Raw genomic sequence first — 25,234 nt, forward strand, 5'->3', positions numbered from 1 at the left:
AACTTCACAGCCAAATCCGTCTCTCCAGCGCAAAAAGGCGGACTTGCTCTTCGCTCCGTTTTCAGACCATCTCTTCCCCAGACTATGGTTAAGGACATAGCATCGAGCCTTCAGGAGAAGGCAACGCAAGATCTTCTGGCTCAGTCTTCTAGAAGACCAGCAGCTCCTTCCTCTTCTGGCGTTTCTTTTACCAAGAAACCGAAGCCCTTTCGTACTGGATCTTCCTCGAAAACAGCCTCTCGAGGAAGAGGCTCTTCCAGAGGGAAAACCCCTGCTCCGTCAAAGAGTAGGAAGTGATTTGGGAGTCCTTCAGACGCCGGTAGGAGCCAGGCTTCTTCTGTTCGCGAAAGCCTGGGAAGAGAGAGATGCCGACCCTTGGTCGCTAGATATTGTGAGGAAGGGATACAGGATTCCGTTCTTGAAGTCACCCCCGCTATCCTCAACACCAAAGGATTTGTCTCCCTCGTATCGAGGAGAGAAACAGAAAGTGCTTTTCGATCTGCTAGAACAAATGATCAAGAAGCAAGCGGTGGAACAGGTCTTCGACCTGGAATCTCCAGGCTTTTACAACCGTCTGTTTCTAGTGCCGAAACAATCGGGGGGGTGGCGACCCGTCCTCGATGTCAGCAGCCTAAACCTCTTCGTCACAAAGAAGAAATTCAAGATGGAGACGCCTCAATCTGTGCTGTCAGCTTTGAGACCAGGGGATTGGATGGTCTCACTAGACCTCCAAGACGCGTATTTTCACGTCCCCATCCATCCCCAATCAAGGAAATACTTGCGATTTGTCCTGAAGGGGAAGATATTCCAATTCAGGGCACTTTGCTTCGGTCTGACCACAGCGCCGATGGTTTTCACCATTCTGATGAAGAACGTGGCAAGGCTGCTTCATCTGGAGAATATAAGGATCTCTCTCTACCTAGACGACTGGCTTATTCGAGCTTCATCGCGAGACCGGTGTCTGGAGGACCTGCACACGACCATGTCGTTAGCGAAGTCCCTGGGGCTTCTGGTAAACCTCGAAAAGTCGCATTTGACTCCTTCTCAATCCTTAGTCTATCTGGGGATTCAGATGGACTCAGTGGCTTTTCGGGCGGGCCTTTTCCGTCCAGGGGCGACAACTTCAATGCTTGGAAAAAGTGGCGACCTTTCTGGGGAAGGAAACATGCTCGGTGAGGGAATGGATGAGCCTGCTGGGGACCATTTCCTCACTGGAGAAGTTTGTTTCTCTGGGAAGGTTGCACCTGAGACCTCTTCAATTCTTCCTAGCCAACAATTGGAAGACCAAACAAGATCTGGAGGCGATCTTGTGTTTAACGAGAGAGGTGAAGGATCACCTAAGTTGGTGGTCAGATCCACGGAAGCTTGCAGAAGGGCTCTCTCTCAAACTTCGGAACCCCGACCTAGTGTTGTTTTCCGATGCGTCGTCCACGGGTTGGGGAGCAACACTAGGAGGGAAAGAAGTGTCAGGCACCTGGAGAGGGGAACAGGTGCCCTGGCACATCAATCTGAAAGAGCTGTCAGCGATTTACCTGGCGCTCAGGTTCTTCCAGGAGGAAATATCCGGCAAAGTCATTCAGATCAACTCGGACAACACCACAGCACTGGCATACCTAAGAAATCAAGGGGGAACTCACTCGCCTTCTCTGTTTGCCATCGCAAAGGAACTCCTTTTATGGGCGAAAGCGCAAGACGTCACTATCCTGACAAGGTTCGTGTCGGGAGTACAGAATGTTCGAGCGGACTTTCTCAGTCGACGAGGACAGCTTTTGCCGACAGAGTGGACCCTTCACCAGGAGTTTTTTGCCAGTCGCTGTGGAACCTGTGGGGTTGTCCGCAGGTGGATGTCTTCGCAACTTCCAGGACGAAAAGACTTCAGCTGTATTGCTCCCCAGTTCTGGACCCGGGAGCAGTCGCAGTAGACGCCCTACTTTGGAGTTGGTCGGGTCTAGACATATACGCTTTTCCCCCGCTCAAGATCCTCGGGGAAGTGATGAGGAAGTTCGCGGCATCGGAAGGAGCGAGGATGACACTCATCGCCCCCTTCTGGCCAGCAGCCGACTGGTTCACAGAGGTGATGTCCTTCTTGGTAGACTTTCCGAGGACTCTGCCCTTAAGGAAAGATCTACTCAGACAGCCCCACTTCGAGAGGTACCACAAAAACCTCCCCGCTCTGAGTCTGACTGCGTTCAGACTATCAAAGAAGTTGGCCAGAGCGAGGGGTTTTTCAAGACCTGTGGCGAAGGCGATTGCCACCGCAAGGAGGCCCTCCTCAATCGCTCTGTACCAATCGAAGTGGGCTGTCTTCAGATCCTGGTGCAGGAAGAAGGGCATTTCCTCCACCACAACCTCTGTGAGCCAGATAGCTGACTTCCTTCTTTATCTGAGAGAGGAAGTGAAGTTAGCTGTTCCAACTATTAAAGGCTACAGGAGCGTGCTTTCTGTAGTCTTCAGGCACAGAGGACTCGATTTGACTAATAATAAAGACCTTCATGATCTCATTAGATCTTTCGAGACTAAGAAGGTCATCCAGCCTAAAGTACCCTCGTGGAACTTGGATGTGGTGCTCAAGTTTTTGATGTCAAGTCACTTCGAACTGCTTCATTCAGTTTCTCTCAGGAATCTGACGAAGAAGACGATCTTCCTAACCGCTCTGGCGACGGCGAAGAGGGTTAGCGAAATCCAGGCCATTAGCAAGCAGATTGGGTTTTCGGACAATAATGCGATTTGTTCTCTAAGTCCTGCGTTCTTAGTAAAGAACGAGAATCCTTCCAACCCGTGGCCGAGGACCTTTGAAATCAAAGGGTTGTCAGAGATAGTGGGAAATGAACGTGAGAGATTCCTGTGTCCTGTCAGGGCTTTAAAGTTCTATCTGCAGAGAACTAAAGCTTGCAGAGGTTCGTCTGACAATTTGTGGTGTTCAGTGAGGAAGCCTGATCTTCCTATGTCGAAGAACGCACTCGCGTTCTTCATCAGAAGTACGATTAAAGAAGCTCATGATAAGTGCAGTGATAGTGATTTGAAGCTTCTGAAAGTGAAAGCTCACGAGGTGAGAGCTATTGCTACTTCGGTAGCTTTTCACAAAAATATGGCACTCAAAGATATTTTGAATGCCACATTTTGGAGAAGCAATTCGGTGTTCGCTTCACACTACCTGCGGGAGGTGAAAGTGACATACGAAAATTGCTTCTCCCCGGACTATACATTGCTGCAGACACTGTTTTTGGGGGCAGGAGGTAACACCATGCCTATCCTTTAGGGATTAGGGGGTTTTTAACTTGTGTTTTATGGTTGTGGGGTGACCGCCTGGGGCGGGTCTCCCTTCCATTAGCTTAGTTAAGTGGGATACCTTTGGTAAACTAAGCCAGGTGGTTGTATTTTTGTCTCGTTGCCCTCATTAGTAATGGTCCAGTGGTCTCCAGTCACGTCGTGGTCTCGCCCTGTTGACAGATCATCTGGAGTGCACCAGCTTCATAGGTCTCTACCTTGCTGGCAACTCTAGTAGCACAAGCAGACTTACGTGGCAGTAATCACGAAGCCAGCTATGCTAACAGGTAAGGAACCAAGGTATCAAATATCTGCATATATGTGTTTCCTAAATCCTCTATTCTGTCTCTCCCACCACCAAAGGTGGGATTCAGCTATATATATATCTGACAGGTAAGTTGCATGAACAAAATGATATTGTAATGATACAATTAAGTTTGTTCATACTTACCTGGCAGATATATATAATTAAGTACCCACCCACCTCCCCTCAGGAGACAGTGGAAATAAAAATTATGAATAGAAAATGGGAATGGTTCCTGATACCCGCCTCCCAGCGGCGGGAATGGGTACTAACCACCTGACTCCCACTACGTGTGTCGTAAGTTTTAAATTCTGTCGGTCGTCGGAATTATCAGCTATATATATCTATCTGCCAGGTAAGTATGAACAAACTTAATTGTATCATTACAATATCATTTTTCGTAAGTTGGGACTTTTGTATGTCGAGTTTCCACTGTATTGCTAATCTAATATTTTAATGAGATAAAAATTGCTCTTATAAGAAATATTTTGATGTTATAAATTAATAATTTTGTTCAGTTATATGATCTTTATTTCCTTTTAAAGAAAAGTTATCGCATAATTTTGCACCCATACAACTTGTCGTTGCCATATGTCACCTTCATTATTGAAGTATTTTTGGAAAATACCCCGTTCTCCAGAAAGTTCTTTGAAGATACTTCCAGAATTTCCTTTGTTCCTTCGCTGTAGAAGCCAATCATTTGTCAATTTCCGCCTTTTCTTATGAAAATTGTACAACTGATCATACATTTGTGCTACAATAACGGCAGCACAGGCAAATCTTCCTCGTGACTGCTCATATTGGCTGTCAGGAAAATAATATTACCAGTCACAGCACTTTCGTAGTGTACAGGTAATACTCGGCGAGTTTACACTAAGCTTCACAGCGTGCTTCATACGTCACCTCTGCCAGTACTATATGCCCGCCCACCTGGGTGACATAACTTGCTGTACTTGTATACTTGATGAGCATATAATTGTATGCCAATATCACCAAGACATCTGTGTCGTCAGAGCGAATGATGAGCCTTGTATGATCATTGGATAGACTGACAGCATGAAGGACAATCTGAGTATCTTGCTGTGTAGCACATCACATTCTGACACACCGGACTTTCTAAGGCTTCTGTGCATTTGGAACTATCCAACAACTCTTGTATTCTCTTTTCAACGTTTTCCTCCTCCTCATACTTCTGTTCTTAGTTCTTTTTCGCTACAACCCAGTTATAGTTTACCCCACTCAAACACTGCAAATGCAACTTACGCTCCCTCGCTTTCACTCTCATGACAATACACTATAGGTTAATCACCCCCAATGTGTACGGCAACAATCGCCTTCTGCTTCTTACTCACCACCACCAAAACCTCCTGAAATTGGCCTACTCTAGGACACACCATAGCTCGTAGACTCTGCCTATACCATTCAACATGTGACACTCCCAAACATCCAGGCCTCTTGCAAACTTCCTCAATTATCTCTGCCCTTGTTTCATTCACACTTCCAGGCACCCACACCTTCAAACCTTCATCTACCAAATCATTCATCCATACCAAACACTTTCAAACATCGAGTCACCACCTCCCTTATTCTCACATGCTACCACCAGTGTTTTTTCATTTTCTCTTCTTTCCCTTCCCCAGGTAGTCTAGACATAATGTCTGCAACAAAATCAGTCACTCAAATCCTGTACCATTTGCACAATTCTAGCATCCGCTCCCTTCATTTTCTGCAGAGATGCTAGAGGTTGATTGCCTGCACGCACCACAAACTTCACACTATACAGAAACAGTCATAAAGCTTTCACACAAAATCAAAGCGCAACCAGTTCCCTCAATAGTCGAGTATTTTCGTTCTGCCAAACTAAATGTCTTACTGACATGTTATCACTCTATCCCCTTCAATCCCAGTCACCACTTGCTTTTGCATCAAACATCCACCCACTTGCATCCTTATACACTTCTAACTTACTAGCATCCACATATACACTTCTAACTTAGTATCATCCACACTATAGTCAGGGTAAGCCAACTCCACATCATTTACCATTTCCTCTTTCAATTTCTCAAATGCTTTCACCATCCTTTCATCCCACATCACAACTGTACTCTTCTTACAGCCTGTCCATTCTGACGATGGCTTTGGAATCCCCGAACAATTTTCCACAAACTTCCTTCCGAACTTGATTAATCCTAAAAATCCACACAACTCTTGAATGGTCTTGGGTCGAGGGAAATTTCTCACTTTCTTCACAAACTTTTCTGCTTTTCGTACCCGACTCACTCACCTTGTGGTCCAAGAACTCCACCTCTTCCATGAACCACTCATGCTTACCTTGACTTTCACCCACTTCCTCTAACTTCTTTAATACTGCCTGCACCAATCTCCTGTTCTCTTCTGCAGTCTTACTCATCACCAAAATGTTGTCAAGAAACACCAACACATTTTCACAGGGAAAACTGCTCAGTACTACATGCATCACTCTAAAATGCAGCTGTGGCATTAGCCAATCCAAAACTGAGATTGCTGAACTGATACTTTTTTTTGTAGACGAGAAAGCAGTTATAGGTCTACAATCCTTTGCCAATGGCATCTGATAATACCCCTTTACCAGATCCATCTTGCTAAACACTTCATCCCAATACGTACTGTACACGGGGAATGTTCCTTTCACTGTCACTTCATTTATTTTCTTATAATCAATACACATTAGCACTCCCATCAGGCTTTCTTACTGGCACAATTGGACTATTCCAAACAATCTTAGTGGGTTCAGTCACTCCTATCCTTTCTGATTCCTCACACTTATCTTCAATCTCATACATTACCAGAGTCAGGAAATGCCTGGGTTTCTGATAAATCACTGCATCATCAGTTAGTCGAAAATGGAACTCGGGCAACCTAGCTGTCCTAAAGTCCTCATCACCTTGACTCAACACATCCTTTCTTTCCCACAACAACTCATACACCTGCTCTTTCTTGCTCAACTTCTCATTTAATCTCACATTTTCCCCAAACTTTTCTGTATTCCACTCTTCTGACTTTTTCCCTTTTGCCATCACATCATATCCCTTAACGTGTTTATCATTACTCAAATTGGCCACGCTTCTTAAGCTTCCCAATCCATCACCCAGGTGTGTGCATCTCCATCTTTTCTTTTTCACATCCCTACACACCAATGGGTCCTTTATATCCAAAATTCCATCAAACACGTGTGTGACCCACTTATCTCATAACACGCAGAGCTACCATCCAACATGAATATTTCACCCAAACTTTCTGTGCCAACTCCAACATTGGTTTTCCACCCTACTTTCACACTCCACACACACTCCCCAAATCTCTATGCAATTGTACTTCTTCCATTGCATACACCTCTACTCCAGAAACCATCTTCAAACTTACTTGTTCATCCTCTTCCACATACAATGTTACACTCGTTTCACTTCCCATTCATATCTCTTATTTCTTGTTCTGGGTACACTTTTACCCTGTTTTTCTTCAAAAATTGCATACTGCAGCAACATATGATGCCTCACATTCACTATCCACAACATAGAAATCCTCCTCCTCCAACCTCATTCCAGCAACTGTAGCCAACTCCACAAACCTTGCATGTACCTTTACTTCCAATCCTCCAGTCCCTATTACATGTCCAGCACATTCCTCCCTCTGTGCTACAGTTTTTTATTTTCTCATATGTGTTTATTAAAACCATACTTCCGCTGCAACCAGTATCAATCAATGCTTTCAATAACACTCCACCACATTTTACTCTAACACACAAACAGCAATCTACTCTTCCCCAAAACAGACTTTCCCATTTACAGATCCTTCTCTTACATGCAATACATCTATCCCTTCCTTACCAGAGGGTGCATACGGTACACCCCTTCTCACTTAAGTTTCCCAGGGGTTGGAGTTTGCTACGGCAAACTTCCTTTGCGACCCTCCATTCCACATCCTTCACACTTGCCTGAGGGTCCTTACATATCCTGGCAAAATGCCTACTCATTCCACAGTTTCCACAACAAATTCCACTTATCCTACTCCTTCCACTCTGGCAGTTTCTCACTTGATGTCCCACCTTTTCGGGCAATCCACCAACATGTGCCCTCTTTTTTTTTCCACAGCCAAAACATGCCATTGGCCCATTGGCCCATCTGCAATCTGCTTTCACATGCCCAGTCCTTTTACACCTGTAACACTACCACTCATTCCCATCAGACTTCCCTTCATATTCCTATTCACTCTACTTACACTTCCACTCCTACACCTCGGCTTCTGCTCCAGTTCCTTTTCCCTGTTATTCACCACATTCATTTGTACGTTCTTTCTTCCTCTTTCTACCCGGTCTCTCCTACACTCCTCCATCAAGGCTCACATCACTCCTATCTCCTCACTCACCAAAGCATCCTTATATGTCCTTCCATTTATCACCTTGGACCCAACGTACATTTCCTTTGGTTCATCATCATGTATATACTCTCAGTTCTTCTGGGACCTGTAAAACATCCTCCCAATTTAACCTCCTCCCCGACCACTGCTTCAGATCTTTTTACTTCTCATTCAAAGTTACCTTAATCTTTTCTGGAATGGTGGCCAAGAACTTTAGGATGAAGTGCTTGTTTTCCCTAATTCCTTCCTCTTCTTCTCCATACTTCCTTGTGGCCAACGCTTCTGACCTATGGGCATTTACAAGCCCACTTTTTCTCTGGCTTTCATCTTTTCCTCCTTGTATACCACACTTCCTTACATTCTTTTCACTTGCCTAATCACTCTAACCTTCACAGACTTATACTTGGCTTCACCCTCACACATACTTCAATAGCACATGTTTAACCGCCTATCGAAGAACTCCCCCAACTGCTTCACCCACACACTTTCATTCACCACATACTTTTGTCTATAATACTTCTTATACTCATTTGGAAAACTCGCTACTACTACTACACTACTACTACTACTACTACTACTACTACTACTACTACTACTACTACTATTCTTACAGGCATTCTCAACTTCTGATTCGAAGCTACTCCTCCAAATCTGGGAACTCAACTCCTCTCCTCACACCTTTTCCCTTTTGTGTTCTCTTGTTCTTTCCCTTTCTTTTCTTTCTTATCTCTTCCTCACCACATTCACTCACCTCACTCATACTTTCCTCATCGCTTTCACTCACCTCACTCATACAACCCTTATCCATGGCGGGTACCTTCTTTCCTTTCTTAGGGATCCTTTCTCTTGCACCTTTTACCTCATTGTTCTCACTTCCTTTCCCAACACGGGGCCCACTCTTTGTCATTTCAGTCATTTTCTTCATCTCATACTTTCTCATCCATCACCTTTATGTTTCTAACCCATCTACTGCCCCTTAGCTGGGCTTCCTCTAACTTATCCTGTTAGCTGATCCTCATGCATGTCAACCTATGCCACATCTCATTCCAACCTTGCTAACCTCGGCTTAACCCAACACCTTCCAAACCTCCTCCCTCTGCCATCTCCAATTAGGTACCCCACTCTTACTTTACTATCAAAGACCTCATGTTGGGTGCCAAATTATTATGTTTGGGCTTTTTCTAACTTATCTTCCTATTCCTAACTTAGCCTAACTTTTTCTAACTTATCTTCCTATTCCTAACTTAGCCTAACTTTTTCTAACTTATCTTCCTATTCCTAACTTAGCCTAACTTAATACTACCATGACCACCAAAAGAATCTAAACTTAATTCATTAACCTAACCCACTAAAGCAAACTGCTAGTAAAAAAAAAAAAATGATAGACAGTCCCTGGTAATTGGCTGTCTCGGTTAATGGCGATCTGGTTTTATGGCGCTTGTCTAGCGCTGTAAAATTGGCAATTTATGGTTCAATCTTAGGATCTTACTGATCATATGTCAATCTGTTCTGGATGGATAGCACCAAGAGGTTTGAATGCCTAACAGGTGCCATTAACCATGATCGCCACCCCATAAATGACTTGAGTTCGGTTATTGGCAGTTTTCGCTTCTTAGCACCTAGTCAAACAGAACCCCCACCGATAACTGGGATTGCCTGTATTGGCAAAAAATAAATGAAAAAATTAAATCCCACCAACCCATTTTCCATCTTATCACCACAGTGTTGACACCAGATAGCCAAAATATTTATTCACTGCAGAATTTTTGTTGCAGTGGCTAGACCTGTGTTTGTATTTCTACTTTATCTGCTTTTATTTTTTAATGGTGGTGGTTGATAATTGTTTCTGGTGCAAATAGCCTTGTAGTTGTTATGGCAGAAGAATTTAAATTTCTCTCTCTCTCTCTCTCTCTCTCTCTCTCTCTCTCTCTCTCTCTCTCTCTCTCTCTCTCTCTCTCTCAGTATAGCCATATACACAGTAGTCTAGCTGCCGGTTGGGGGAGGGGAGAGATTGATAAACCCGTATTACAGTATCTTGGAGTGTAATTTATGTGAGTACCTTCTGACCTGGTAATTCCATTACAGAAGTGGAAAAACTTTTATCTTTTTCTTTCCTAAAGCAAGGCAACAAGAAAGTCAAGGTCTGGATGACTCCAATTAAAAGACAGAGTTTTGAATTCTTATTGGAATAAACCAGAAGTAGATGATAATTTGCAGTTGTCTTAGCTATAGAAGCCTGAATTCACATATGATTTGTATTTTAGCACCCTTTTGGAAGGGCTACCTTCAAAATCTTTCTCCTTGATGACTTACAAGAGAAGAAAAACCATGCAGTCGAGAGAAAAAACAAATTCTCTTGCACATCTTTGGTGCAGATATCCCAGTGACCATTATTGTCACCTTTCATGTATTGTTATCATTCTATACATTGTTATGCCAACTTTGTAGTCATGTACGTTCAATTACCATTCAGATGATTTGTATCTAGTTATATGTAAATTTATGTCTGTGACAAAACAGATGCTTGGGTTTAATCCCTTGATTTGCCAAGAGGTTGGGACTACTTTGAGGCTCGCATGAGCTATTGGCCTTTGTGACAGTTTTATTAATAAATTAGTAAGGTAAAGACTGTATATTACTAGTACCTCACCTCACAGTATAATCACACATCTAACCTAATCCTGCACTTGTCCGTCTTCCAGAGGACAAGGTGAATGTTGATTGTCAAATGATTAATTATAACTTAATGGCATCAGTACAGCATCTGATGTTGGTTCAATGGGAATTGCCACAGCCCTTTGGTTATGAGTAACTCGGGGCTTATGTTACATTAAACAAATGATATCCAAAATTTATTATAATTATGTAGTTACAAAATAGGGTTTATATTATAGATGATTTTAAATTTAAGGTTTCATACTGCTTCATTAAACAATATTCACTTTTTCAGAATATGATTACAGGGACATCTCAAATGGATGGCGCAATATTGGTGGTAGCTGCCACTGATGGTGTGATGCCCCAAACAAAGGAACATTTACTCCTTGCCAAACAGATTGGAATTGAACATATTGTAGTTTTCATTAATAAGGTAAGATTTTTTTTGTAGTCATTTAAAAATGAAAAGAAATTGATCAAATTGAAAATACTTTGATCTAGAGTGATAGTAAGTCAAGAAGCAAATTTAGGAATGTTCACAATTTTTACTTTATTTTTAAAATTTTCTTTTATTAGGTGCAATTGGACCTCAGCGTAACAGATTGTGTTACCAGATGTCATTCTTTTATTAGGTATATAAAATTGCACCTCAGCTTAACAGATTGTTACTTAGCCAAATATCATTCTTTTATTAGGTACAATTGTAACTCAGCTTAACCCTTTAATGCCGATTGGAGGTATTAAACGTTGACGAAAATTGTCTTGTCGGCTGCCGAACCGACGTATGGTACGTCGACAAAAAAAAGATTTTTTAAAAATTCGCGGAAAAATAGTTATAGGCCTACTAGCGAAAGCTTTTAAATCATGCGCCTTGGAGGATGCTGGGAGCTCACGGATTAAGGCATTCTTTTGTTTACAATCGTTACCCAGGCGCGCAAGCGCAAATTTCTTTCTTCTCGCACTAAAAAGCATCAGCGTCACATCTCGGAAATTATTTCGTCACTTTGACATAATTTTTGCATCATTTTATATTAGCCGTTACATGGAGTATTATATGTGAAAATGTGCGCAATTTCATGTAGAATACAATTAAAAACAACTCATGGTTGTAGCATTTATCAGTTTTGAAGTATTTTCATATAAATAACGATAAGTGCCAAAATTTCAACCTTCGGTCAACTGACTACCGAAATGGTCGAAAAACACAATTGTAAGCTAAAACTCTTATATTCTAGTAAAATTCAATCATTTACCTTCATTTTGCAACAAAGTGGAAGTCTCTAGCATAATATTTTGATTTATGGTTAATTTATGAAAAAAACTTTTCCTTACGTCCGCTCGGTAACTCTTCCGAATTTTCGTAATGTTTGCACCATTTTAAACTATCTGTTACATAAAGTTTTATATATGAAAATATGCACAATTTCATGTAGAATACAACTAAAAACAACCCATGGTTGTAGCTTTTATCAGTTTTGTAATATTTTCATATAAATAACGATAAGTGCCGAAATTTCAACCTTCGGTCAACTTTGACTCGACCAAAATGGTCATAAAACGCAATTGTAAGCTAAAACTCTTACATTCTAGTAATATTCAATCATTTACCTTTAATTTGCAACAAATTGGAAGTCTCTAGCACAATATTTCAATTTATGGTGAATTTATGAAATAAACGTTTTCCTTACGTCCGCACGGTAACTCTTCCAAAAAAATCATAAATTTTTTCGGCCGATTGTCATAATGTTTGCACCATTTTAAATTAGCCGTTATATAAAGCTTTATATATGAAAATATGCGCAATGTCATGTAAAATACAACAAAAAACAACCCATGGTTGTAGCTTTTATCAGTTTTGAAATATTTTCATATAAATAACGATAAATAGAAAAAATTTGTCCTTCGGTCAACTTTAACTTGACCGAAATGGTAGAAAACTGCAATTGTAAGCTACAACACTTACAGTCTAGTAATATTCAATCAATTACCTTAATTTATGCAACAAATTGGAAGTCTCTAGCACAATATTTTATTTTCGATTGTATGGTGAATTTTAAAACTGCTTTTCTTTTTTTTAAACATCCGTGCGGTACAAATTCATGCATCATTTTGTGATAATACTTTCTCTGTGTTGCCTTAATCGTTTTACAATGTGTTATATACCAAAATGATTGCAATTTAGTGTACAATACAACTAAAAAAAATTAACTTGTTAGCTTTAACCGTTTTGCTCACAGTGCGATTTGTATACAATTATATATGAAATTTTTTTTTCGTGCTGTCATATATCCCAATATATATATGTGATAATGATATTTTTTTCATTTCTGATTGTGGCATACTAAACTTCAGGCAATGACAAAAAAAAGGAGCCAAAAATGAACTCTTATTCTTGAAAACTAAGCGTGCTGTGGTTTTTTGAAAAAAAACATTTTTTCCGCTTCGGCGCTCACTCGTGAACGCCGCCAGCATACGGGAGACGATTTTTAAAATACTGCTTCGGCGTTTAACGGTTAACATTGTAATACAAGTGATGAACAAAATTGTCAGCAAACCAATATAAATTTTTTTTAGCATTATCACTTCAGGATATGTTTATTTAGATATAAAACAGTTGAAAACTGTTAGGTTAGTAACTAAAATTTGATAATTCCTCAAAACTAGGGGATTGGGATGCTGATAAACTGCTTAGCTATGTCAAGAAACTGCTTACCATTGCCAGAACTCTGATTGACGATGCTGTTAGCCAAGCGCCATAAAACTGGAACCATTAAGGGGGCTGGCCGGCTAATGCCATTCTTTAAGGACAGGACTTTGATATTCATACCACTTAATAAGGTGACTTGGGACATCTCCAAACTGCATATGATTTTCGCCTCTGACCTTCAGTTTTGTGACGCCAGGGCGATTTATCCCGAAAATAACCATTTTTCAAATTCTATATCCTCCCTTGATATTTAATATTAAGACTTGGGATTACTACCATATATAGACCTGATGTAGACCTCCAATCAAATGAGGAGTTTTTTTTCTAAAAGTCATTTTTTGCTAAATATGAATTTTCATACATTCAATTTCCCTGTCAGATATATACTTAGCTATAGACTCCGTCGTCCCGACAGAAATTCGAATTTCGCGGCACACGCTACAGGTAGGTCAGGTGATCTACCGGCCTGCCGCTGGGTGGCAGGAATAGGAACCATTACCGTTCTAGAACCAGATTTTCTCTGTCGCCGGTGCTAGTAACATCGTTGCTAGTTCCTCCTGACTTTGACTTTTGTGTTTCATCGCCGTTGATCTTCTAGACTGATATTTTGGTGACGTATTGGATCTCTGGCCTGGCATATGCTTTTGTGGACTGTTTTTTGAATTTGGATTTGGATTTTTATCAGAATGTCTGACTCTTCTTTTTCGTTCAGTGTGTGTGTGGATGAAAGTTGTAATGTGAGAGTACCGAAAGCTTCGGTAGACCCTCACACTACTTGTAAGAAATGTAGAGGGAATGAATGCTCACAATTGAATACATGTGATGAATGTAAGAATTTGTTCATGAAACTTACCTGTCAGATATATATATAGCTGTATTTTTCCGAATCCGACAGAAATTTAAACACTTACGACACACGCAGTGGGAGTCAGGTGGTTAGTACCCATTCCCGCCGCTGGGAGGCGGGTATCAGGAATCATTCCCATTTTCTATTCATAATTTTTCTGTCGCCGGTGCTGAAAACACCTGTTTGCAGCACCTCCGTCCAGATTTTGGAAACTTACTAGCTACTTGAGTATCCCTTTTGGTTTTTCTTTGGTATCTGAATTGGATCGGTGGCTTGGCACACGTTGACTTTGGATTGATTTGAATTTGGTATTGATTTTTCTTTGATCAAGATGTCAGGGTCTAGTTCTGCTAGCGCTAGATTTTGTTCTATGTCCGAATGTAGAGGTAGGCTACTGAAAGCTTCAGTAGACCCACATTCTGTTTGTAAAGTTTGCAGGGGGAATGAATGTACGTTTGAAAGTCGTTGTAAGGAGTGTGAAAGATTAACAGAGTCGGAATGGAAGGCGTATGAAACCTATCTTAAGAAACTTGAGCGAGATAGGTTAAGGAGGTCTTCCTCCAGGAGTTGTTTCAGGTAGGCAAGATTTTATAATATTCTCCTGTTAAGGGATCCTTGCTGTAGATTATGCTCCTACCCCTGTAGTGTTGCCTCCGGCCCCTGAAACAGTGTCGGTAGAAGGTAATACTTTATCGCTAATTCTTGAATCGATTCGTAACTTAGAATCAAAAGTGTTAGCTCTGGAGAGCAAAAGTGAAGAGAAGTGCAGTGAAAGTGCCCCTTGTGTAGTGGAGGGTGCGTCAGATCGGCCTCATTCCGCCTCTAGACCTAGACCTCTGCTTGACTCCCAGATTACGGGAGAGAGAGCATGTCGAAAGTCGAAGGAGGGTTACGAGGAACCCCCACCGATCTGGCGTGCCTTCGGCAGCTTCTGACGAACCTACCCAGACTGCCAAGGAGCGTGCGCGTGCACGTCTTCTCAAGGAGTGCTTTTCTTCTTCTGAAGCTTCCTCCCCGCGCAAGGGGTGGAGCTCTCATACCGCATCACGTCCGCTGAAAAAGACGGCTCGCGTTCGGGACGCTTCACGTCCAAGTTGTTCTCCGGAACTTTGCTCGTCGCCTGATAGTGCGTTTGCTGCTTTTCCTCCGCAGAAGAAGCATAAGGATTATTCGGAGGCGGAGTCTTTCCTAGATGTTTCTTTTCGAGCGCCGCAGTCGCTCTAAGGTGCGTGAAGTGGCGGTTCCTGGGAGTAGGAAGAAGGCGTCCCTCGCCACTCGCCTGCTCACAGGATCAGCCCCTCCCCAGAAAAGGAGGCTTCACCTACAAGCAAGATTCTCCAGTCTCTTCAGCAGCAACTTCGAGATGTTTTTTCTTCGAGAGAGACTGTTCCACGTCGCCGTAAGAAGGATGACAATCTTCCTGTGAAGAGGTCGAGGCGTTCTCCCTCTCCCTCTCCTCGCTCGTCTCTCTCTCCGTTTGAGTCTCCCTCTAGAGTTCGTTCTGCTCCCCAGCAACTTTCTAGAGGAGGCGAGAAATTTGTTTCTCGCTCTCGTGAAGCGGTTGTTTCCGCTGCTACGAAACTTGTTGATAAGAAGCGCGTTTCTTTAGATGCCGAGCGCGCTTCTGTGAAAGTCAAGCGCGCTTTAGTGGACGCGGAGCGTGATTCGGTTTGCAAGGTAAGCGAGCGCCAGTGGACGCTCAGCGCGTTTTAGTGGACGCTCGGCGCGCACCAGTGGACGCTCAGCGCGCGCCAGTGGACGCCAGGTGTACACCTGTTGCGGTCGAGCGCGCTTCAGTCGGCGCCAGTAGATTGGCTTCGGTCGGACGCCAAATGCGCGCGCCTAACGGACGTCAGTTTTCCACCTCCGCAAGCGCAAGCGGAAGCGGGAACTTCTTCCTGTTCGCCGCTCTTTCTCTTTTGAGAAAGCTCGTGACTCTTCTTTACTTCCTCCGACTTCTCCAGTGTCTGAAGAGGAAATTAGTGACGCTTTCGTCGAAGTGGACGAAGAACAGCAGTTGGCTCCAGTTCGACGGACTACAAGGTTTTGACTCGTTTGCTACAGTCAGTCTTTGCAGACACTTTCCAACCTGAAGCTCCACGTACTCCTCCCTCTCAGTTTTCGTCATCCAAAGCTACTAAGATCTCGGGCTTTGTGAAAATGAAGAAGTCGCTTTCTACGAAGCAAGCTTTTCGAAAGGCCCATGATTGGATGGAAAAGAGGAAAGCTTCAGGCAAGACTTCTTTCGCTTTACCACCTTCAAGACTTTGCAAAGCTGGTATGTGGTATGAGACGGGGAGAAAACGTCGGAGTTAAGCTTCCAGCCTCAGCTCAAGGAGACTTTGGTAGTATTAATTGTGGATGCCGCCAGAAGATCTTTTCTGTCTTCCTCTAAGGTCTCTTGGACGCATAGTGAGTTAGACTTTCACCTTAAAGGCCTCTTCAGGACACTAGAGGTCTTTAATTTTCTTGACTGGTGCCTTGGAGTATTGGATGCCAGGTCCAGGAGTTCTGATTCCATCAGTCTGGGGGAGCTGTCCAGTGTATTGTCTTGCATGGACAAGGCCGTCAGGGATGGTTCTGAGGAATTGGCTGCTCATTTCAGCACGGGACTGCTTAAGAAAAGAGCACTTTTTTGCAAATTTTACTGCAAAGTCGGTCTCACCAGCGCAAAAAGCGGATCTTCTTTTCGCTCCTTTCTCAGAACATCTCTTCCCCCAGTCTATGGTAAAGGACATAGCTGCCAGTCTCCAGGAGAAAGCAACCCAAGACCTTCTGGCACAGTCTTCTAGGAAGCCTACTACTACTTCGTCTTCTGGGTCCTCTGCTTTGAAGAAATCGAAGCCCTTTCGATCCGCTTCTTCCTCGAAGCCAGCCCCTCGAGGAAGAGGCTCTTTCAGAGGCAAGACTCCCGCTCCTTCCAAGAGCAAGAAGTGAGAGGGAAGTCCTTCAGCCACCGGTAGGAGCCAGGCTTCTACATTTCGCGAAAGCTTGGGAAGAGAGAGGTGCCGACGCTTGGTCTCTGACATCGTCAAGAAGGGGTACAGAATTCCTTTCCTGATGTTACCCCGCTGTCTTCGACACCAAAGGATTTTTGTCTCCTTCGTATCAGGGAGAAAAGCGAGAAAGTGCTTCACGATCTACTAGATCAAATGATCGAGAAGCAGGCAGTGGAACAGGTCTTCGACCGGAGTTCTCCGGGGTTTTACGAACCGTCGTTGTTCCTAGTGCCGAAGCAGTCAGGGGGGTGGCGCCCCGTTCTGGATGTCAGCAGTCTAAATCGCTTCGTTACCAAGCAGAAGTTCAAGATGGAGACACCTCAATCCGTGCTTGCAGCCTTAAGACCGGGGGATTGGATGGTCTCTTTAGACCTTCAGGACGCATACTTTCACGTCCCCATCCATCCCCGATCAAGGAAATACCTGCGGTTTGTCCTAAAAGGGAAGATTTTCCAATTCAGGGCACTCTGCTCTTCGGTCTCAGCACGGCGCCGATGGTGTTCACCGTTCTTATGAAGAACGTTGCGAGGTGGCTCCATCTTGCGGAAATAAGGATCTCTCTCTACCTAGACGACTGGGCTTATTCGAGCCTCATCGCAAGACCCGGTGGTCTGAAGGACCTTCACACGACTCTGTCGTTAGCGAGGTCCCTGGGACTTCTGGTGAATCTCGAAAAGTCGCATCTGACTCCTTCTCAATCCTTAGTCTATCTGGGGATTCAGATGGACTCAGTGGCTTTTCGGGCTTTTCCGTCCCAGGGGCGACAACTTCAATGCCTGGACAAAGTGTCGGCCTTTCTAGGGAAGGAAACATGCTGGCGGTGAGGGAATGGATGAGTCTGCTGGGGACCATTTCCTCACTGGAGAAGTTTGTTTCTCTGGGAAGGTTGCACCTCCGACCACTTCAGTTCTTCCTCTCAAGCAATTGGTCACGCAAACAGGATCTAGAAGAGGTCTTGTTTTTGACGGAAGAAGTGAAAAAGCACCTCAAATGGTGGTTGGATCCAAAGAAGCTTGCGGAAGGACTTTCGCTCAAGCTTCGGATCCCCGACCTAGTGTTGTTCTCCGACACGTCCTCCACGGGTTGGGGAGCAACACTGGGAGGGAGAGAAGTGTCAGGCACCTGGAGAGGGAACAGGGTGTCCTGGCACATCAATCTAAAAGAACTTTCAGCGGTTTACCTTGCTCTAAGGTTCTTCCAAGAGGAAGTCTCCAACAAAGTGGTTCAGATAAACTCGGACAACACCACAGCCTTGGCATACCTCAGGAAACAGGGGGGAACTCACTCTCCTTCTCTGTTCGCCATCGCGAGGAATATCCTGATTTGGGCGAAGTCGCAAAACGTCACGATTCTGTCAAGATTTGTGTCAGGCGTGGAAACGTGCGAGCGGACCTTCTCAGTCGGCAAGGACAGCTTCTGCCGACGGAATGGGACCCTTCATCAGGAAGTATGCCAGGCGCTATGGAAGCTGTGGGGACGTCCTCATGTGGACGTTTTCGCAACTTCCCGAACGAAGAGACTTCCGCTGTATTGCTCCCCAGTTCTGGACCCGGGAGCAGTGGCAGTAGACGCCCTACTGTGGAATTGGTCGGGACTAGACATTTACGCTTTTCCCCCATTCAAAATCCTCGGGTAAGTAATGAGGAAGTTCGCTGCATCAGAAGGAGCGAGAATGACCCTCATCACCCCCTTCTGGCCAGCGGTCGACTGGTTCACGGAGGTTGACTCGTCCTTCCATAGTAGACTTTCCAAGGACTCTGCCCCTAAGGAAAGATCTACTCAGACAGCCCCACTTACGAGAGTACCACAAAAAACCTCCCCCGCTCTGAGTCTGACTGCGTTCAGTACTATCAAGAAGTTGGCCAGAGCGAGGGGTTTTTCAAGACCTGTGGCAACGGCGATTGCCACCGCAAGGAGGCCCTCCTCAATCGCAGTTTACCAATCAAAGTGGGCTGTCTTTAGAAGTTGGTGCAGAAGGAAGGGCATTTCCTCCACCTCAACCTCTGTGAGCCAGATAGCAGATTTCCTTCTTCACCTTAGGAAAGAAGCGAAACTAGCCGTTCCCACGATTAAAGGCTACAGAAGCGTGCTTTCTGTGGTCTTCAGACATAGAGGACTCGACTTAGCGAATGATAGAGACATTCATGATCTCGTTAGATCATTTGAGACTGTGAAAGTTCTCCAACCTAAAGTACCATCGTGGAACTTAGACGTGTACTAAAGTTTCTCATGTCGAGTCAATTTGAACCGCTCCCATTTATTTTAGCCTCTGCTTATTGGAATCTTACTAAGAAGACCATTTTCCTAACCGCTCTGGCGACGGCGAAGAGGGTTAGCGAAATTCAAGTCATAAGCAAGCATATTGGGTTCAAGGATCATAGTGCAGTTTGTTCCTTAAGTCCTACGTTCTTAGCAAAGAACGAGAACCCTTCCCAACCCTTGGCCGAGGACGTTCGAGATCAAAGGGTTGTCGGAGCTAGTGGGACCTGAAGCTGAGAGAGTCCCTGTGTCCTGTCAGGGCTCTCTAAGTTTTATTTGCAGAGAACCAGAGCATGCAGAGGTTCTTCGGAGAACTTGTGGTGCTCTGTGAAAAAACCAGATCTTCCGATGTCGAAGAATGCACTGGCGTTCTTCTTAAGAAGTACGGTTAAGGAAGCCCATGAAAAGTGTAGTGAAAGTGACAGGAGCTTCTGAAAGTGAAAGCCCACGAGTTGAGGGCTATTGCTACTTCGGTGGCTTTTCACAAAAATATGGCAATCAAAGATATTTTGGGCGCCACTTATTGGCGAAGCAATTCGTGTTCGCTTCACACTACCTGCGGGAGGTGAAAGCAACATACGAAAATTGTTACTCCGCTCGGACCATACGTCGCTGCAGACACTGTTTTGGGGCAGGAGGTAGCGCTCATCTTATCCTTTAATGGTTTAGGGGAGTTTTTAACTTGTGTTATGGTTGTGGGGCTGACCGCCTGCGGCGGATCTCCCTTCCATTAGCTTAGTCTATGTGGGATACTTTTTGGTAGGCTATGCCAGGTGGTTTGGTTTTACTTCGTTGCCCTCATTTGTATGGTCAATGGTCTAGTCACGTCGTGGTCTCGCCCCTGTTGACAGATCATCTGGTGTGCAACCAGCTTTATAGGTCTCTACTTGCTGGGCAACTCTAGTAGTCACAAGCAGACCTTATGCGGCAGTAACCACGAAGTCAGCTATGCTAACAGGTAAGGAATCAAGATATCAATTATCTGCATATATATGTTCCTAAATCTTCTATTCTGTCTACTCCCACCACCAAAGGTGGGATTCAGCTATATATATATCTGACAGGTAAGTTTCTATGAACAAAATGATATTGTAATGATACAATTAAGTTTGTTCATACTTACCTGGCAGATATATATAATCAAGTACCCACCCACCTCCCCTCAGGAGACAGTGGAAATAAAAATTATGAATAGAAAATGGGAATGATTCCTGATACCCGCCTCCCAGCGGCGGGAATGGGTACTAACCACCTGACTCCCACTGCGTGTGTCGTAAGTGTTTAAATTTCTGTCGGATTCGGAAAAATACAGCTATATATATATCTGCCAGGTAAGTATGAACAAACTTAATTGTATCATTACAATATCATTTTAAATGAGGAGGAATGGAAGATTCTTAACTCATATTTAAGAAAATTGGAAAGGGATAGGGCTAGAAAAGCCTCTTCCAAGAGTTTGAGTAGGTCGGTCTCTAACGAGCCAGTTAGTAGTCTGATGCCTATCTCTAATGTAATTGCTTCCTCCCATACAGCTTTACCTTCTCAATTATCCGATTCTGCAAGTTCAACATCGGAAATTGCAAATCTGAAAGCTTCCCTTTTGAAGATGGAACGCAAGTTAAAGGATTTGGAAGGTAAGCAAAGTGAAAGTGTTCCCAGTGAAGTAGAGGGTGTGTCTGATCGGCTCTGTCTCGCTCCCAGGTCTAGACCTCTTCCAAGCTCCCATGCCCAGAGGAGAAGGAATGTCAAAAGCCGCAGGAAGGTTTCAGAGAATCCCCACCGGTCAGGCGTCCCCTCGACAGATTCTGTAGTTGCGTCCCAGACTGCCAAGGATAGCCGTTGGAAGGGCATCCTAAAACAGTGTTTTTCTTCATCCGATTCTTCTTCAAAGAAAGGATGGAGTTAGGACAAGCTGTCGAGACCTTCTAAAAGATCTTGGAAGTCGCCATCTTTAGACTCCAGCCCGGAAGAGTTCCCGGAAGAATATCCTCCGGAAAAGAAGAGAAAGGAGATATTTTCATCAAATCCTCCTTCCCCGAGATCGGATGTGGAAAAAGAAGACGCAGCTACTAAGATCCTGAGGCAAATGCAGCAACAGATATCTTCGTTAGTGGGAGTTTTGAAGAAGGATCCTCCCAGGAGAAAGGATCGATTCCTTCCCGTTAAGGGATCCCGTCCGGTGGAAGTCTCTTGACAGCTCGGACGAGGCGCCTGCCAGGAGTCTGGTGCCAGCCGCCTGCCAGGCATAAAACGCCTACGAGGCGGGAGGATTCTATAAAGATACATAAATACAGAAAGGCGCAGGAGGCGCCTGAAACTCCTACTAGGCGCAAAGCGCCTGGCGCCTGAGGCTCCTTCCAGGCGCCTGGCGCCTGAGGCGCCTACCAGCCATGATAGACTGTCCAGGATTGATACGCCTTCCAGGCGCCAGGCGTCAACCGGGCGCCAACCAGGCGCCAGGAGCCAGGCGCCATGAATCAAGATCTTCATCGGACATGGAGCTAGAAGCGGACCGAGAGGCTCCTCTTTGGGACTTCTCGCAGGATCAGTTTTTGCCTGACAGGGTCTCTAGACGTCGCACAGGCGGCCGTAGCCCTTGTCAGGATGTGGCTGATTCTGCGAAAGGTTTTAAACATTCAAGACCTTCTCCTGATAGGGACGGGAGTTGTCACACAGGCGGCCGTCGTCCTTGTCAGGATAGTCTTAGTTTAACTATAGGCAAAGGGCAAGATCGGCCTTCTCCTGGCAGGGACTCAAGACGTCGCACAGGCGGCCGTAGCCCTTGTCAGGTTAGAGTTGATATTGCTAAGAGCCCCTCACCTTGCTTAGAGAGGAGTCCTACTCCGGTTGCGCACTCTTCTCCAAATGTCACTGCTCAAGATATGGAAGATGTTTCGGACTCGGAAGCAAATAAGGGGGCAGGTCTTTCGGACTATAAGACCTTGGCAGCCCTCTTATTGAAAGAATTCGGAGAGTCTCAGAGTCCTGCTGCCCCTCCTTCTCCTCGGTCTTTATTTTCAAGTACGAAGACTTCAAAGTCTTCTCTTTTTTTGAATTTTAATGGTGCAGCCTACCATCTCAATGAAGAGGGCTTTGCAGGCTTTCGGAAATTGGCTTAAATCCAAGGAGGAGGCGGGAAAGACTGTGTTTACCTGTCCCCCTTCCAGACTATCGGGAAGGAGAGGGATTTGGTACAACACGGGGGAAGCAATGGGACTAGCTCTTCCCTCTTCGGCAGACGCAGACTTCTCGACCTTGGTGGACTCGGCAAGAAGGCACGCGCTTCCATCGGCTAACACGAACTGGACTATGTCAGGAATGGACCATCTCCTCAAGGGAGTATTCCATGTCTTGGAAGTTTTCAACTTCCTAGACTGGTCCCTTGGGGCTTTGGCCAAGAAGACTCAAGATCCTTGATTTCTTGGAACCCGAAGTCCTGCATAGTGTGCTCGCCTGTATGGATAAGGCGGGTGCAAGATGGATCAGCGGAAGTGGCATCCCTTTTCAGGGCAGGAATTCTGAAGAAGAGGGCAGTCTTTAGCTCATTTTTGACAAAAGCAGTCTCTCCAGTCCAGAGGGCGTCTCTCTTATACGCCCCTCTGTCTAAACAGCTGTTCCCTTCTCAGTTAGTGAGGGATATTTCTCACTCGCTGACTGAGAAGGCAACACAAGACTTGCTTGTCCAATCAGCAAAAAAGTCAAGACCAGCTGTTCCTGCCACAAAGAGGGAGCCAAGAAGTGCTCAGCAGCCCTTTCGAGGGAGCTCTTCAGGCCGAGCCCTTAGGAAGAGAGGAGTGGAAAGAAGAGGAAGGTCTTCTTCCATTAGAGTGCTGAAAAAGAATTCCAAATGAGATACCAGTCCTCCAAGCACCAGTAGGGGCCAGGCTACTGAGGTTTTCAGAAGCGTGGGCCTCGAGGCAAATAGATTCTTGGTCTCTGGAAGTGCTCAAGAAAGGATATCTCATCCCCTTCAGAGACAGACCTCCATTGACGACGACACCGGGGAGGGAGCTGTCCATCGAGGTAAACGCAAAGGATCCACTGCAAAAATAGATTCCCTGTTGGGTTTAGTACAGCAAATGTTGGAGAAGGAGGCCATCCGAGACAGTGCAGGATCCTCACTCCGGGGCTTTACAATCGCCTTTTCTTAGTGGCGAAAAGCTTTGGGAGGGTGGAGGCCCTGTGCTGGACGTGAGTGCATTGAACCGCTTCGTGGAGAAGACAAAGTTCTCCATGGAGACTTCCAATACTCGGTCCTTTGCGGCTCTGCGTCCAGGAGATTGGATGGTCTCCCTCGACCTTCAGGACGCTTACTTTCACGTCCCCCCTGCATCCTTCATCGAGAAAATATCTTCGATTCATGGTGCAGGGAAGGATTTATTTCCAATTCAGGGTTGTGTCTTCGGCCTCTCGACGGCTCCTCAGTTGTTTACGGCATTGATGAGGAACGTAGCAAGATGGCTACATCTGAAGGGGGTGAGAATATCACTCTACTTGGACGACTGGCTCATAAGAGCGCAGTCAAGACAGCAGTGTTTGGAGGACTTGGAGATAACTCTGGATCCAGTCAAATCTCTAGGATTGCTCGTGAACCTCGAGAAGTCGCAGACGATCCCCAGCCAGGACATTGTCTATCTGGGGATTCGGATGGATTCTCGGGGTTTTCGAGCATTTCCATCCCAAGAAAGGATTGCGAGAGGATTGGAGAAAATCTTGGCCTTCCTAGAGAAAGAGCGAAGCTCGGCGAGGGAATGGCTCAGTCTTCTGGGCACCCTTTCGTCGCTAGAGCAGTTCGTTTCTGTAGGGAGGCTGCAGTTCTACCTGAGGAGAAGGTGGAACAGGAAGGCAGGAGAATTGGCAGATTCCTTTCCTCTACAGGAAAGCATCAAGAACCACTTGCGATGGTGGTTAGAACCTCTGAAAAAGAACGAGGGAGTGTCTTGTCTCGCTTAGTGTTGTTCTCCGACGCCTCGGAAACAGGATGGGGAGCAACACTAGGGACGAAGGAAGTGTCAGGCATCTGGACGAAAGAACAGATGCCCTGGCATATAAATGCGAAAGAGCTTATAGCCATTCATTTGGCTCTGAGGCATTTCGAGGAGGAGGTCAGAGGTGTGGTGGTCCAGGTCAACTCGGACAACACCACGGCTCTGGCATATATCAGAAAGCGGGGGGGGGGGGGGGGGGGGGGGGTGGGGGGGGGGGGGGGGGGGGGCGGGGGGAACCACTCTTTCTCCTTTTACGAGTTGGCAAGGGATCTATTAATCTGGGCGGAGGAACGGAAGACAGTACTCTTGACGAGATTCGTTCAAGGAGGAAGAAATATAAGGGCAGGCAGATTGAGCAGGAAGTACCAGGTCCTTCCAACAGAGTGGACCCTTCATTCAGAAGTCCTGCCAGAAACTGTGGTCTCTATGGGGAAAACCTCAAGTAAAGATCTGTTTGCGACGTTCCTCTCCAGAAGGATGGAAAACTTCTGCTCGTTGGGGGAGGATCCCAGAGCCCTAGCAGTCGATGCCCTGCTCATGGATTGGACGGGCATAGAGCATACGCGTTTCCCCGTTCAAGTTACTGGGGGAGGTGATAAGGAAGTTCGTGTCCTCGGAAGGAACGAGGATGACGTTAATCGCTCCCTTTGGCGGCCCGCTCGAGAATGGTTCACAGAGGTACTGGAATGGACGGTGGACTTCCCCAGATCTCTCCCGAAAGGACAGATCTGCTCAGACAACCCCACTTCGAGAGGTATCACAAAACATACCACGCTCTCGCCCTGACTGCCTTTCGACTATCGAAAGATT

The 25,234-nt window shown here is 45.1% G+C and overlaps 1 protein-coding gene across 1 annotated transcript in view; it reads left to right on the plus strand.

Moving 5' to 3' along the window:
• LOC135221155 (elongation factor Tu, mitochondrial-like) overlaps positions 1 to 25,234 on the plus strand; it is a gene marked incomplete in the record, with an annotated part of 114,001 nt that overhangs the window by 6,049 nt on the left and 82,718 nt on the right. Inside the window, 1 exon segment of the mRNA XM_064258979.1 lies at positions 10,917 to 11,057. Coding sequence (XP_064115049.1) covers positions 10,917 to 11,057 — 141 coding nt within the window.

Source organism: Macrobrachium nipponense, chromosome 2 (assembly GCF_015104395.2).
Source record: "Macrobrachium nipponense isolate FS-2020 chromosome 2, ASM1510439v2, whole genome shotgun sequence".
NCBI lineage: Eukaryota > Metazoa > Arthropoda > Malacostraca > Decapoda > Palaemonidae > Macrobrachium > Macrobrachium nipponense.